At 39.9% G+C, this 12,409-nt stretch overlaps 1 protein-coding gene across 1 annotated transcript in view; it reads right to left on the minus strand.

Moving 5' to 3' along the window:
• Dnah7 (dynein axonemal heavy chain 7) overlaps positions 1-12,409 on the minus strand; it is a 248,100-nt gene that overhangs the window by 62,497 nt on the left and 173,194 nt on the right. Inside the window, exon 51 of the mRNA XM_051154521.1 lies at positions 7,325-7,515. Within this exon, the coding sequence (XP_051010478.1) occupies positions 7,325-7,515 (191 nt within the window). The remainder of the gene's footprint in view (positions 1-7,324; positions 7,516-12,409) is intronic.

Below are 12,409 nucleotides of genomic sequence, written 5' to 3' on the forward strand. Positions count from 1 at the left end.
CTGATACCAAAACACTGTGGTCAGTACTTCCTGGATGTGAGGGAACATGCCAGGAGCTGGGAATGCATAGTTGACCCCTGCTCCAACCTAAAGAAAGAGATGCATTTAAACATATAAGAGACCTATACAACACCAAATAGACTAAGCCAGAAAAGATATTTCTCCACCACATAATAATCAAAACACTAAATCTATAGAACAAGAAAACATATTAAAAGTGACCTTTGAAAAAGGCCAAGTAACTTATAAAGGCAGACCTGTCAGATCACACCTGACTTCTCAGCAGAGATTATAAAAGCCAGAAGGACTTCGGCAGATGTTATGCCAACACTAAGGGACCACAGATGCCAGACCAGACTATTATGCCCAGCAAAGCTTTCAATTACCATAGAGAGAGAAAACAAGATATTCCGTGACAAAACCAAATTTAAACAATATCTATGGCCTAACCCAGACCTTCAGAAGATAATAGAAGAAAAACTCCAACTCAGTGAGGTCAGCTTCACCCAAGAAACCACAGGATATAGACAACTTCACAACAGCAAAACCACATGAAGACAAGCAAACTAACACACTATCAGCACCAACACCACAATAAAAGAAACCAACAATCACTGGTCACTAATATCTATGAACATCAATGGACTCAATTCTCCAATAAGACGACACGGGCTAAGAGAGTGCATATATAAACCAGATCCAACATCCCGTTACATACAAAAAGCAAAAACCCAAAAACAAAATATACACCTCAGCAATGAAGATAGGCATTACTCAGAGTAAATGCCTAGAAAAAGGTTTTCCAAGCAAACAGACCCAAAAAGCAAGCTGGAGTTGCCATCCTATTATACTATAAAATAGACTTTCAACTAATACTAACCAAGAGAGATGGGGAAGGACACTTAATTATCAAAGGAAAGTTCTACCAAGATGACATCTCAATCCTGAACATCTATGCCCCAAATATAAGGACACCTGCATTTGTAAAAGGAACATTATTACAGCTTAAATCACACATCAATCCATGCACATTAGTAGTGGGAGACTTCAACCCCCCATTCTCACCAATGGACAGATCATTGAAACAGAAACTAAATAGAGAAGGGTGGGACCAGGAAGAGATGAAGGATAGGCTTATGACAAGGATGTAAAGTGAATTTTAAAAAGTGATATTAAATTTTTTAAAAAACTAAATAGAGAAATAATGAAACTAACAGAGGTCATGAATCAAATGGACCTAATAGATGTCTACAGAACTTTTCACACAAACACAAAAGAATGTACTGTCTTTTCAGCACCACATGAAACCTTCTCCAAAATCAGCCATATGGCTGGTCACAAAACAAACATCAAGAAAATTGAATTAACCCATTCTTCTTTATCAGACTACCATGGATTAAAGTCAGACCTCAACAACAACAAAAATAACAAAGAGCCTACATACACATGGAAACTGAACAACTCCCTGCTCAATGACTCCTGGGTCAGGGAAGAAATAAAGAAATTTTAGACTTCCTAACATTCAATGAAAAGGAAGGCACAATATACCCAAACTTATAGGACACCATGAAAGCAGTGATAAGAGGAAAGTTCATAGTACTAAGTACCTGCCTTCATAAAGAAATTGGAGAGATACCATACTAGCAACTTAATAGTTCACCTGAAAACTTTAGGAAAAAAAAAAAGGAAATACACCCAAGAGGGGTATATTGCAGGAAATACTCAAACTCAGGGCTGAAATCAATAACTTAGAAACGAAGAGAACAATACAAAGAATCAGTGAAACCAAGCTGGTTCTTTGAGAAAATCAACAAGATTGACAAACGCCTAGCCAAACTGACTAAAAGGCAGAGAATAGTGCCCAAACTAACAAAATCAGAAATGAAAAAGGAGACATTACAACAGACACCGCAGAAATCCAAAGAATCATTAGCTTTTACTTCAAAAGTCTGTATTCTACAAATTTGAAAAATCTATAGGGAATGGAAAACTCTCTTGATAGGTTTCACTTACAAAGTTAAATTAAGATTAGGCAAACAGTTTAAACCGTCTATAACCCCTAAAGAGATTGAAGCAGTCATCAAAAGTTTCCCAACAAAAACAAACAAGAACCCAAGGTCAGATTGTTTTAGCACAGAATTGTAAAGAAGATCTAGTCTCTATTATGGGTTATTCTCGAACCCATTCCACAAAACAGAAACAAGAGGAACATTGCCAAACTCATTCTCTGAGGCCACAGTTACCCTGATACCTGAAAGCACACAAAGACTCAACAAAGAAAGAAAATTTCAGACCAGTTTCACTCATCAGCACTGATGCAAAATACTCAATACTCGCAAACTGAATCCAATCAATTACATCATCCACTATGATCAAGTAGGCTTCATCCCAGGGATGCAGGGATGGCTTAACATATGAGAATCCATCAATGTAATCCACCATATAAACAAACTGAAAAGAAAAAAAAAAAACACATGATTATCTCATTAGATGCAGAAAAAAACCTTTGACAAAATTCAATACCCCTTCATGATAAAAGTCTTGGAGAGATCAGGAGTACAAGGTCCATACCTAAACAAAATAAAGGCTATATACAGCAAGCCGATAGCCAACATCAAATTAAATGAAGAAAAACTCAAAGTAATTCCACTAAAATCAGGGACAAGACAAGGCTGCCTACTTTCTCCATATCTCTTTAGTGTAGTACTAGAAGTTCTATCTAGAGCAATAAGACAACTAAAGGAGATCAAGGGAATACAAATTGGAAACGAAGGAAAACTATTTTATTTGCAGACAATATAATAGTGTATGTAAGCGACACAAGAAAATTCCACCAGAGAACTCCTACAGCCGATAAACATCTTCAGCAAAGTGGCTGGATACAAGATTAATTTTAAAAATCAGTAGCTTTCTTGTATAAAAATGACAAACAGGCTGAGAAAGAAATTAAGGAAACTACACCCTTCACAATAACCACAAATAGTATAAAGTATCTTGGTGTAACTCTACCAAGTGAGTCAAAGACTTGTATGACAAGAATTTCAAGTCTCTGAAGAAAGAAACTGAAGAAGATATCATAAAATGGAAAGCTCTCCCATGCTCATAGATTGGGAGGATCAACATAGTAAAAGTGGCCATCTTAACGAAAGCAACCTACAGATTCAATGCAATCCCCATCAAAATACCAACACAATCTTTCACAGACCTTGAAAGAACAATTTTAAACTTCATATGGAAAAACAAAAAACCTAGAATAGTTAAAACAATCTTATTCAATAAAAGAACTTCTGGAGGTATCTCCATCCCTGACTTCAAGCTATACTACAGAACAATAGTAATAAATACTGCATGGTACTGGCATGGAAACAGACAGGTGGGTCAATGGAATCAAATCGAAGACCCAGAAATAAACTGACACACCTACGGATACTTGATTTTTTGACAAAGGAGTCAAAACCATACAATAGAAAAAAGAAAGCATCTTCAACAAATGGTGCTGGTCTAACTGGATGTGTACATGTAGAAAAATGCAAATAGATCCATATTTATTACCCTGCACATAACTCAAGCCCAAATGGATCAAAGATTTCAACATAAAACCAGATACACTAAATCTATTTATTAGAAGAAAAAGTGGAGAAGACCCTTGAACTCCTTGGCACAGGAGACAACTTCCTGAACAGACTACCAACAGCTCAGGCCCTAAGATCAATAATTAATAAATGGAACCTCTTGACATTGAAAAGCTTCTGTAAGGCAAAGGACACTGTCGATAGAAGGAAACTGCAGTCTACCAATTGGTAAAAGATACTCACCAGTCCTATATCCAAAAAAGGGCTAATATCCAATATATATAAAGAACTAAAAAAAGTAAACACTAATAAACAAAATAACCCAATTTAAAAATGAGGCACAGAGATAAACAAAGAATTCTCAACAGAGGAATCTCAAACGGCTGAGAGGCACTTAAAGAAATGTTCAATGTCCTTAGTCGCCAGGGAAATGCAAATCAAAATGACTCTGAGATTCCATCTTACACCAGTCAGAATGACTAAGATCACATGCTGGTAGAGATGTGGAGAAAGGGGAACACTCCTTCATTGCCGGTGGGAGTGCAAACTTGTCCAACCACTTTGGAAATCAATCTGGCACTTTTTTGGAAAATTGGGAATAGCTCTACCTTAAAGACCCAGCTATACCATTCCTATATATAAACCCAAAAGGTGCTCCACCATACAACAAGGACAGTTGCTGAGCTATGTTCATAGCAGCTTTATCTGTAATAGCCAGAATCTGGAAACAACCTAGATGTCTCTCAACTGAAGAATGGATAAAGAAACTGTGGTACATTTACACAATGGAATACTACTCAGCTATTAAAAACAAAGAAATCATGAAATTTGAAAGCAAATGGATGGAACTAGAGAAGACCATCCTGAGTGAGGTAACCCACTCCCAGAAAGACACACATGATATGTACTCACTTATAAGCAGAGTTTAGCCATATAGTGCAGGATTAACATACTACAACGCACAGACCCAAAGAAGGTAGATAACAAGGAGGATCCAAGGAAGGAAGCTGAAATCTCACTCACAAGGGAAAATCGATTACACAGAGGTAGAGGTTGAACAGAGGGAAGAAAGTAGGAGAGGGAGGTTTGTGCACGTGGATGCTTAGTACAGCGCTATGCACAATACCTAAATTATGGAGCCAACCTGGGAATCCAACAGCAGAGGGTCGATCAGGTACATGTGGTGTCTATATGTATTGGAATTTTCTTTTTCAGCCATAAAGAATAAAGGGGAAAGGGAAAGGAGGAAAGACTAGGGAAGAACAGGGGGTGGGGGTAGGGAGGGGAGGAAAGCAAGGGACCAGAAACAGTTGCAGCTCTCTAATTGCAGACTGCTCCACACCATGCCAAGTCCAAACACAGACACTGAAGTTTGGACTTCAGCCCTCAGTATTTATGTTAGGTACAAACTGCAAGGTCACGGCATGAGCCACCACTCTTTCCCTTACAGGTGAGGGCCAAAGCTATTCATTTAGACCTCTGAATTGTATAGAACCTTTGGTGCTTTTGCCTGGCTTGTGCCCTGGTGCCACTGCCCAGGCACACGGGTTTCCCTTTCTCCCAAATGGAAGTCTGCAGTGCTGTCGCAGATGCCCTGACTCTCTAATTTTGTCTTTGTCTTTTCAGCACAGTGTTTGAGATCTGGCTGCTTGCTGTACAGGTGATGTCACAATTCCCTGCCTTTGCTGGCAAGAGACTATTCCCTCTGCAGGGGCCTGCCATTTTGTTTTTGTATGGAAATCTGCTACCTGGGACAGTTAGTGCCAAGTGCCTTCCCCTGGCCCTGCTAGAAAGGTCACCTACTCCTCCCACCCAAAGCCAAATGCCTGCTTCATGCTACTGTTTTCTCCGTTGATTTTTCCCCTCATTCTCTCAGTGCTTGGCCTCCAATGCTACTGGGTACAGTTTATATGGATGTTATGTGGATGCAATCATCGGTTTAGGTGAGATAATTATCATGAAAAAAACCATAATTGATCCTATTAGCACATTAATCTTGAATGAGAAACCAACTATGCAGGGTATATCCATTTTCCTGCAAAAAACGGCATTAGCAAAATGCAGGTTTTGTAACTTTTGTTTCACTGCATTCAGTCACAAATCTATTCATTATAAGCCTAATAATGCCAGAGCTTTGAAACCAAGACTTTGCAAATGTAGCCACATTCACAAACCGTTTAAAACCCTACATCACAAGGCACATGATTTCACTTTTATTTAGACTCAGAAGGATGATAACAGCACAGCAGCACTCACCCTCGGGTGCTGTTGAAAGCAAAAGGCACATGAAAGGCCCTGGAATGTGGGCGTGAGAGGATGTATTTAAATTTGTAAATGAAAGCGAATAACTACCCCGCCAAGCTTCCTAATCCCCCTCTAATCAATCCCAGCAATTAAAATAATGGAGCAACAGAAGACTCTGGGATCATAAGGATTTCAACGCTGAACCATACACAGATCAGCGTCCTCCCTGCTGCGGCTTACGACTTCTGTCATAACCAGTTATTACCCAACCAAGAGCTGTTCCTGCTCTGTGAGAGGCTGTCACGTACTTTAGTGGGAAGCAAGAAGGGCCTTTTCCGTGTTGTTTATTAATTCTCTTCCTACCATGGCCTTGGGATTTTATTTCCCCAGATGCTTTATTCTTTTCACCTTATACTGCAAAGTTAAAACCGTCATGCTAACGGGTAATGTTCGTAGGCTCTCTGTCCACTAGGCCTCATCCTGAGCACATTATGGAGATGAACTTATTTAATGTTCACTTCACTCAGCGACGTAGTATTCCTTTGCAAATGAGGGAAGTAAAGAAGTGATGGAGCAGCAGTTCAAATGCACACTCTTAAATATGCATAAACTTTCCTAATGCATAAAGAGAGACTAGGTGTTTTTCCAGTGCTTAGATAACAGTGTGTTTAGCTAAGTAGAAACAGTAGCAACAGCATTTCCATTATGTTTTCAAATTCAAGCTGAACTGTCACACTCATATACATCCATTTCCTCTAGTCCTCTTGGCTTCTGGAATGTACAGTCTATGTGTGTACCCTGAGCTTCCAGACACGCGGTAGTCACCACCCCCCCCCCCCCCCCACTTTTCCTGAGCCACATGTTACACCCATTCTGCACACACTGCTGTGTGTGTAATATAAACACCTTGAGAGCTGCCTGTGTTGAGTATTTCTAGTAAAAAAAGAACATCTGAGCACACTGGACAGATCTTTCTTCTATATATAATTTAAACAAACGTCACACTCACAAATACTGAGCGACAAAGAAAGATGAGAATAAGGGAGAAAACAGAGTGGGAAAGCCCCGAAGTTCCAGGAGCCCAGGCTTTGATCAATGTTATCATCACTGTAGACCTCGCACAACATGTTAACTCTACCCTTTAAAGAAATTTCAGCATTTAAAAGAACCCTGATCGAAAATGATTCTTTTAAATCATTCTTCAAAATCAGATAGCAGCAGCCTTAGTCTGAGAAAGGATGAAGTCCTGTGTCTCAGTGTCAACTCCAGTCATTAGCATATCATCTATCACAAAGAAAGAATGTTGCTACACGGCACTTGCTTTTAACAGTGAAAATCTAAAGATGACTTTGCAGATTAGATTCTGATGGCCGTTCTCCACGGCATGTAATTTCATAAAGTAGAAAGGACAGATTCTGACTGCCTCAGGAAGACCCGGTCCTCTTTATGGCTGAGAAGGAAAACGTGGTCAGGGATCAGGAGACGCAATCAGGAAACTAGGTACTGGCCTTCACTGACGTCTCTGGGAGATAATGCGGGTTTCTCAGCTTGGTAGTGATGTAGAACCGGAAGTCAGGGGCGTACTCAATGGTGGAGTCTCCCAGCCGGATGCACGTGCTCCCGCCCTGCTTGAAGGTCTGCTTCAGCAGGAGAGGCTCGAGGATCGGATCCAGTTCTTCTCCCACATTTTCTAGCAATACTAAAGGCAGAAAAAATATTCCATCGCACTTAAAATACCAACTATAAACATTTCATTTCCACGTTCGCTCAGCTCTCCAGACTGCTTCCTGTTCCTGGCTAGCCATGATGTTACTTTTATCTTCTCCAAGCACAGAGAAATGATGTCATAAAAACCCTGCCTGCCTGGAAGGGTCCGTAAGTGGGTCTGCGCGGCCACCCCACCTGCTCCTACACTTCTCTGCCAAACAGGCTGGCCTGATGATCTCGGCCTGGCCTGGGACTCACTGTGTATCTGGGCATGATGGCAGAGGAAATGCATTTTTGTAGCTACTCCAGTGGTTATTGTATTTTTATTACAAAAGTAGCTCATACATACTATAGAACATCTGGAAAACACAAGAAATTACAAAGAAGAAATTGGGCAACTACCTCTAATCTAGTTTACTTCATCTCCCTCTCTCTCTTCCATTAAATACCGTAGGTTGACTATGTACACTGATACAAAAATGATGCAAAACCTCATACAACATAATTACCTGATGAATAATTTTCAGTTCAATATTTCTATCAGTTTTTCTACACATACTTGAGATAAAGTAAATAGCAATTTCTGTCCTAATTATTTTGCCTGACGTTACAATAAAATTGTCCTATACTATTAAAACTAACAAATATATTACTGTTCTCTTATTTTTTAGCCAGTGGTCCGTTTATTTTATATTATTATATTTGGATATTTCTCTATTCTAAGACACGAGCAGCACTCTAAGCAAAAAACAAACAAAACAAAAAAACATTTCAGAACATCTTCTCTAAGCAAACAAAACAAAACCCAAAACCAAACCAAACAAAACAAAAAAATTTCAGAACATCTGGTGTCGTTCTAGAGAGGACCCAGAGGCAAATGACCCTGACAGCGTTAACCTTGTAATGCCTTTGCTAGCTTGACATCTTACAGGATAGTGTTAAGCACCTAGCACAGGCAGTCTTGAGTTCAGGTGCTTTGTAAGGACCCTTCCGGTGAATGGGAGTGATCTGGGCTGGGAAGAGCAGCCCGAGGACTGAGCAGGGGCTAACAGACATCTGCACTAAGCATTAAGTACTCAGCTATAGTCTTCCCTCCTTGGTTACTCTTAGCCGAATGAATCTTCCTACTAAGTTCTACAAGCTCCTACAAGTATCTTTCTACCAGTTCCCTCCACTGCTTGCCTCTTGGCCAACAGAGACACGTCAGGTAACTGAAGAACTCATTTCACTTCCTGCTCAGAGTTAGTTTTATAATTAAATAAAATGAATATATCAGAATGAATAACTATGCTGGTTTTCTACTGTCTGGATTATTCTTTTCCCACCTTTATTAATGACACCATAAATGCTGTTTTGACTAAAAATCTTGTTCCTGATTCTGTTCATGCTGGTCCTAGAAGCAAATGCACAGCCCACTTCTGGGTAAACCACACTGCAAAACCATTTTCCTGAAAAGCTGTGAGAAGTCAGAGCTGCAAGGGGCACTCACTTGGTTGTTGACAGACCTATCCGTATAAGCATCACAGAAGAACCGAGTCCTGGACAGCATGCTGTTACTGAACTTGCACACATCTTAGAAAGAATGGACTTTGAGCATCACAATTTAGCAGTGCAGACAGGGACAGACAGACAGACAGTTGAAGGGAAAGTCCTGCTGCACCCATCTCAGCACTGTGGCTGGTACCAACTGACAGGGAAAGAGCACAATTAACCTTGCACTTAAGGGAGGGCATCTCAGTGGCTTCTTAGAGTAAATATTTTGCTTTTCTGTCTGGAAACTGCACGCTGGTGTGTTCTTCCACTGTAGATAGCATATGCTATTTATAATTAGGTTGAACTGTGTCAGAAACCCTCATAATAAAAATGTCAACATCCTTGTGTCAAGGGAGCCTCAACTAGTCCTTGAAGGGATGGAAGGGCAGCATGACTGGCTTATGAGGAATTCTCATTCTCTGTCTACATTGATACTTTACTCTTCTCCACCTGGAACTTCAATCTCTGTGGCCAAGGTGATACTTCACGACAGCCAACATGGGAAAAATGAGGCAAATCCAAAAGACCTATGTGCATAGACTTCTTTCTCAGCAATGTCTATATGATTAGCACGCTATATATACTTTATTGATTGAGACAGTAAATGCAGGTGCACCTTGACTTTCAAGGTCATCGGTTGTCAAAGTTTTTAAATAACAGAATCTTTAAAAAAATTTTTTTTTTCTCCAAAGAGTGTCTTATTTTAAAACTCAGTACAAAAGAGAAGAGGGAGATGTGGCTCTTGTTGGATAAAGATGTGGCAGGTGGATAAAGTTGGCAGAACTCTCTGCCTCGCCACCCAGGCTGCCTGTGAAGAACAAGAGATCTAAAGCCGCTATCCCTGAATAGCCAAGAATCTAAAGATAACTTCTCAGACAGAAGGAGCTTTAACCACTCATGTTTTCAAACTTTTACTTGATGGTTAAACATATAAATAGATTAGAGCTTGCCACCTCTCAACGAGAATTTAAACTTTTCACTTCTTTCTGGTGTTTAAAGTTAGAAGATGGATGGAACAAATTATTAGGCAGAGGCAGAAGACCTGGGAGGTCCTTCCAGCACTCCCCTTTATGGGACATGCACTCCTGGCTACACCACTGAGTTTTCTCTTATACTTCTGATTGGCTTCTTACTAAAATAAAGTGGGTAGAGTTACAGTGGGATTCCAAAACTTTGTGGGTGAAACTCAGAGTAAGAAAAACATTTAAATCCTAGTACACAGCATAAACAGAAACCCCTTTGAACCCTGGTGCACAGTGTACAAGAAACATTTTTAAGGGTCTGTGCACTGCTGCTCACACCCACCCTGCCTACTGTGACCTACGGTCGTCTGTTCTCCATTGCATCTCACTGATGTAATGCTGCTCCAGACACCCAGCACAGCTTTCTTTCCCGTGATTAGGATGCAGAACTTTAAAAACACCAGATAGTTCACCTCTATTACCTGTTCTGCTCTATAATTATGGAATTTAAATATCAAAATACATAGCTGAGATCAGAGAAGTGTCAAGAACGCCAAGCAGAGAATAGACACTCCATCATTTGTCTTTTATCATGCCAAACGTTTTAATACTTATGTTAAGTAATTTTAATTGCTTGAAGCATTTAAGGTGATGAGTCCTTCTAGAAATCTTCCCTGATTTTTCTGAATTCACACAGAGGATCATCTGTGGCTGTCTCATTATATTTTAAGAAATTACAAGTAAGCCACTTATCACAAGCTCAAAGCATGCTTTGAGCCTTTTCAAAGCCATGGGTGGGATCCTCAGTACTGAAAAGAGGGAACGCAAGCTATACCATCAGCAAAGCCCTATGAGCTAAGCAGTCACCAGACACTAACTACACAATAAATAGTAATATCTCCGAACACTACATAGCTAGTATACAGGTGAGGAAACTGAATGGCAAAGGCAAACACTCTGAGTCCAGAAACAAGAGCCCGACATAGAACCGCACACTGGTCCTTCCTTACATGAGGGATGCTTACCTTCAGTTTTTATTACAGTAACACATGAATGATCCCAATATCACACAAGCAAAGTATCTGAAGAGTAGGGATTATGGCTCCCTTTTTGTGTAGCTCTTACATCACCTATAATACCTTACATATACGCTGTTCTATTTCATAATGGGGTGACTACAGAAAATGCAGTATACGGTTTTCTAAAATGTTAGAAGGACTTTGGATTGTTTACCATCTAGAAATGATGTTTCAGGGTATAATTATGTTTTCCTGTGATCTGACAGAATGTGTGTATGTAGGCATTACACAGCATACCATAAATGTGTGCATTTATGTGTCAACTTAAAATGTTTAAAATTCAAGAATGACAATAGAATGCAATACCGTGTGTGTGTGTGTGTGTGTGTGTGTGTGTGTGTGTGTGTGTGCATGACTGTGTGCCAGTCCGTAGATACAGAGTCTTAAAAATAGATTTAGATTTTTTTCATTTCTTGCTTATGCTAAAACCCTAAGATTATAATTAGAACTTGAAAGCAAGCTTACTAGCAGGTAAGCATAGATGCCATAGGACTGCTAGCTTGCTTGTTATGTGACGCTTGTAGTTGCACAGCTCTCACCGCAGGAGGGACCCGATGAGCTTCTTCTGGAGCTACATATGCTATGGCTTCCTAAGTGCTTGTGTTCATTTGGCTAAATGTGATGTGTAACACAGATTTAAAACAGGACCCCAATTAGCATAGGTCACAAGCACGCTGCATTTTGTTTTGGCAGGTGTGACTACCGCGTAAGACCGTGATTAAAAACAACTTTTGTCATTTTTGTAATCTCTTCATTTTGAGTGCCAGGCACACAAAATCTGCTCACTTTCCCTGTCACTTTTGTAGCATAATTCAAGAAGAAACAGAAAATGGGACTGCCGCTGTATTAAAATATGATTGGCATATCAATATCAAATGGGCTTTTTTTTTTAACTATAGAAGATTGGTATTGAAAACTGAAGAAAAGCAAATGACAGACAAAAATTAAAAGAGCCAAATTAGAGGCAACACCACAGATGTACTTTGTAACAAAGGAAACCTTGCTTTCTAATGGTTTGTTTTCTGGGAGATTGTAGGGAGGATCTCTTGTGGACTGTATGGGAGCCTCACCTGTCAATAAAAAGCTTGTGGCCTATTAGCTGAGGCAGGAAATAGGAGGTGGGAGTTCTGGGAGAAAGAGAGGAACTCTGGGATAGAGTCAGAGGCTGGAGATTTGCCCCAACTCTGAGGAAGACAGACATTATGAAACTGAGGAGAGGTAACCAGCTATGACACACATAGAATAAATGGTTAATGTAGGTTATGAGTTAGTCAGGGAATGAGCCAAAGCTTATGGCCTAGGCATTTATTTA

The sequence above is a fragment of the Acomys russatus genome, chromosome 12 (genome assembly GCF_903995435.1).
Source record: "Acomys russatus chromosome 12, mAcoRus1.1, whole genome shotgun sequence".
Lineage (NCBI taxonomy): Eukaryota > Metazoa > Chordata > Mammalia > Rodentia > Muridae > Acomys > Acomys russatus.